General features: G+C 66.1%; 1 protein-coding gene across 1 annotated transcript; it reads right to left on the bottom strand.

Annotated features, from left to right (window-relative positions):
• Nucleotides 1-428: 428 nt before the first annotated feature.
• On the bottom strand, nucleotides 429-1,342 carry LOC146600398 (uncharacterized). Its single transcript, XM_085325322.1, has 2 exons — nucleotides 1,155-1,342; nucleotides 429-1,005 (listed from the first exon to the last, which is right to left on the bottom strand). The coding sequence occupies exons 1-2, from the start codon at nucleotides 1,339-1,341 to the stop codon at nucleotides 659-661; spliced, it is 534 nt and encodes a 177-aa protein (XP_085181448.1). The 5' UTR covers nucleotide 1,342; the 3' UTR covers nucleotides 429-658.
• Between the last annotated feature and the right edge of the window lie 72 nt (nucleotides 1,343-1,414).

The raw sequence follows: 1,414 nt of genomic DNA, 5'->3' as shown, positions 1-1,414 counted from the left end.
AAAAACGGCTCTCTAGAGACCTACGGCTACCCCCACCCCACACCTGGGCAGCCCCCTAAAGACCCCTGGAGCCACACGGTGCCCCCAGGAGCCCCCCCAAAACTCAGGCGGGTGCCCCCGGACGGCCTCAAAGAGCCCTAAAGGCTCCTTAGGGCCGTAAGGAGCCCTGCTAGGCACCCCAAAACCCCCTGACGCCCCCCAGAGACCCCCCCAAGCCTCACTAAAGACCCCCGAGGCACCCCCAAAACCTCACTAAAGCCACTGAGGGCTATGCAGCCCCTATAGACCCCCCCAAACCCCGCTAAAGCCCCCTTAGAGTCCTGCAGCCCCTCGAGAGCGCTCCAAACTCTCACTAAACCCCCTGCGGCCCCCACAGGCACCCCCAAAACCTCCCTGGAGACCCCCTTGAGCCCTGCGGCCTCCCAAAACCCCACTGAAGCCCCCCTGAAGTCCTGCAGCCCCTCTAGAGACCTCCAAACTCTCACTAAATCCCTCTTCATCCTCTCTGGACACCTCCAAAATCTCTCCGGAGACCCCCTTGAGCCCTGAAGCCCCTCTAGGTACCCTCAAAACCTCACTGAAGCCCCCTTAGAGCTACGATGCTCCCTAGATACCCCCCAAAACCTCACTAAAGACCCCCGAGGGCTAGGCAGTCCCCCTAGACACCCCCCAAAACCTCACTAAAGGCCCCTTTGAGCCCCAGAGCCCCTCTAGAGACCTCCAAACTCTCACCAAAACCCTCTCTAGATACCCTCAAGAGCCTCAAGCTTTCAAAAATCCTACCAGAGACCCCTAGAAGCTCCCCGRAGCCCCGGCCCTGCGCGTGCCCGGCCCGTGGCCCAGCCGGAGGGGGGGGAACGAGGCGGGGGGGTTTCTCCCGGTGCCTCACCTGAAGGCTAGAAACAGTGAGGCGCCGGGCGGCGTCGCAGGGGGCCGCGGCCGTCACCACGAAGGGGCTGTCGGGGATGTGCTCCTCGTTGAACTTCACCGACACCTCGTAGTCGCCTGCGGGGACGGCGTCGACGGGTGACGCGGGCGGCCGCGACGGCTACGGGGGCGTCTCCTGGCACCCCCGACCCCGCTGCCGCTCAGCAGAGCTCCACAACACCCCCACCCTCGCCTGTGCCCCCCCAGAACGCCCTCATCCCCCGTACCGGGCTCCTGGACAACGTAGGAGACCCCGCAGGAGCCGTCCTTGCGGTCCTCGAAGGCGATCTCGGCCTTGCTGGGCCCCTCGACGGCGATGGAGAGGCCSCCGGCGCCCGCCTCCCGCGTCCAGATGCTGAACTCGCCTGGGGGCGGGGGGCGCGCGTGGGCACGGGCCCCCCGCCTGCCCCCCATGTCCCCATGCGCAAAGGCCCCCACATCCCTCCACGTCCCCCAGGCCACCCTATATTCCCCATGTCCCCCCTGC

This window comes from Rhea americana, unplaced genomic scaffold (genome assembly GCF_003343005.1).
Source record: "Rhea americana isolate MKP2758 unplaced genomic scaffold, rheAme1 scaffold_1211, whole genome shotgun sequence".
Lineage (NCBI taxonomy): Eukaryota > Metazoa > Chordata > Aves > Rheiformes > Rheidae > Rhea > Rhea americana.
The sequence above is the reverse complement of the archived record's forward strand: the minus strand, read 5'-3'. Positions and strand labels throughout refer to the sequence as shown.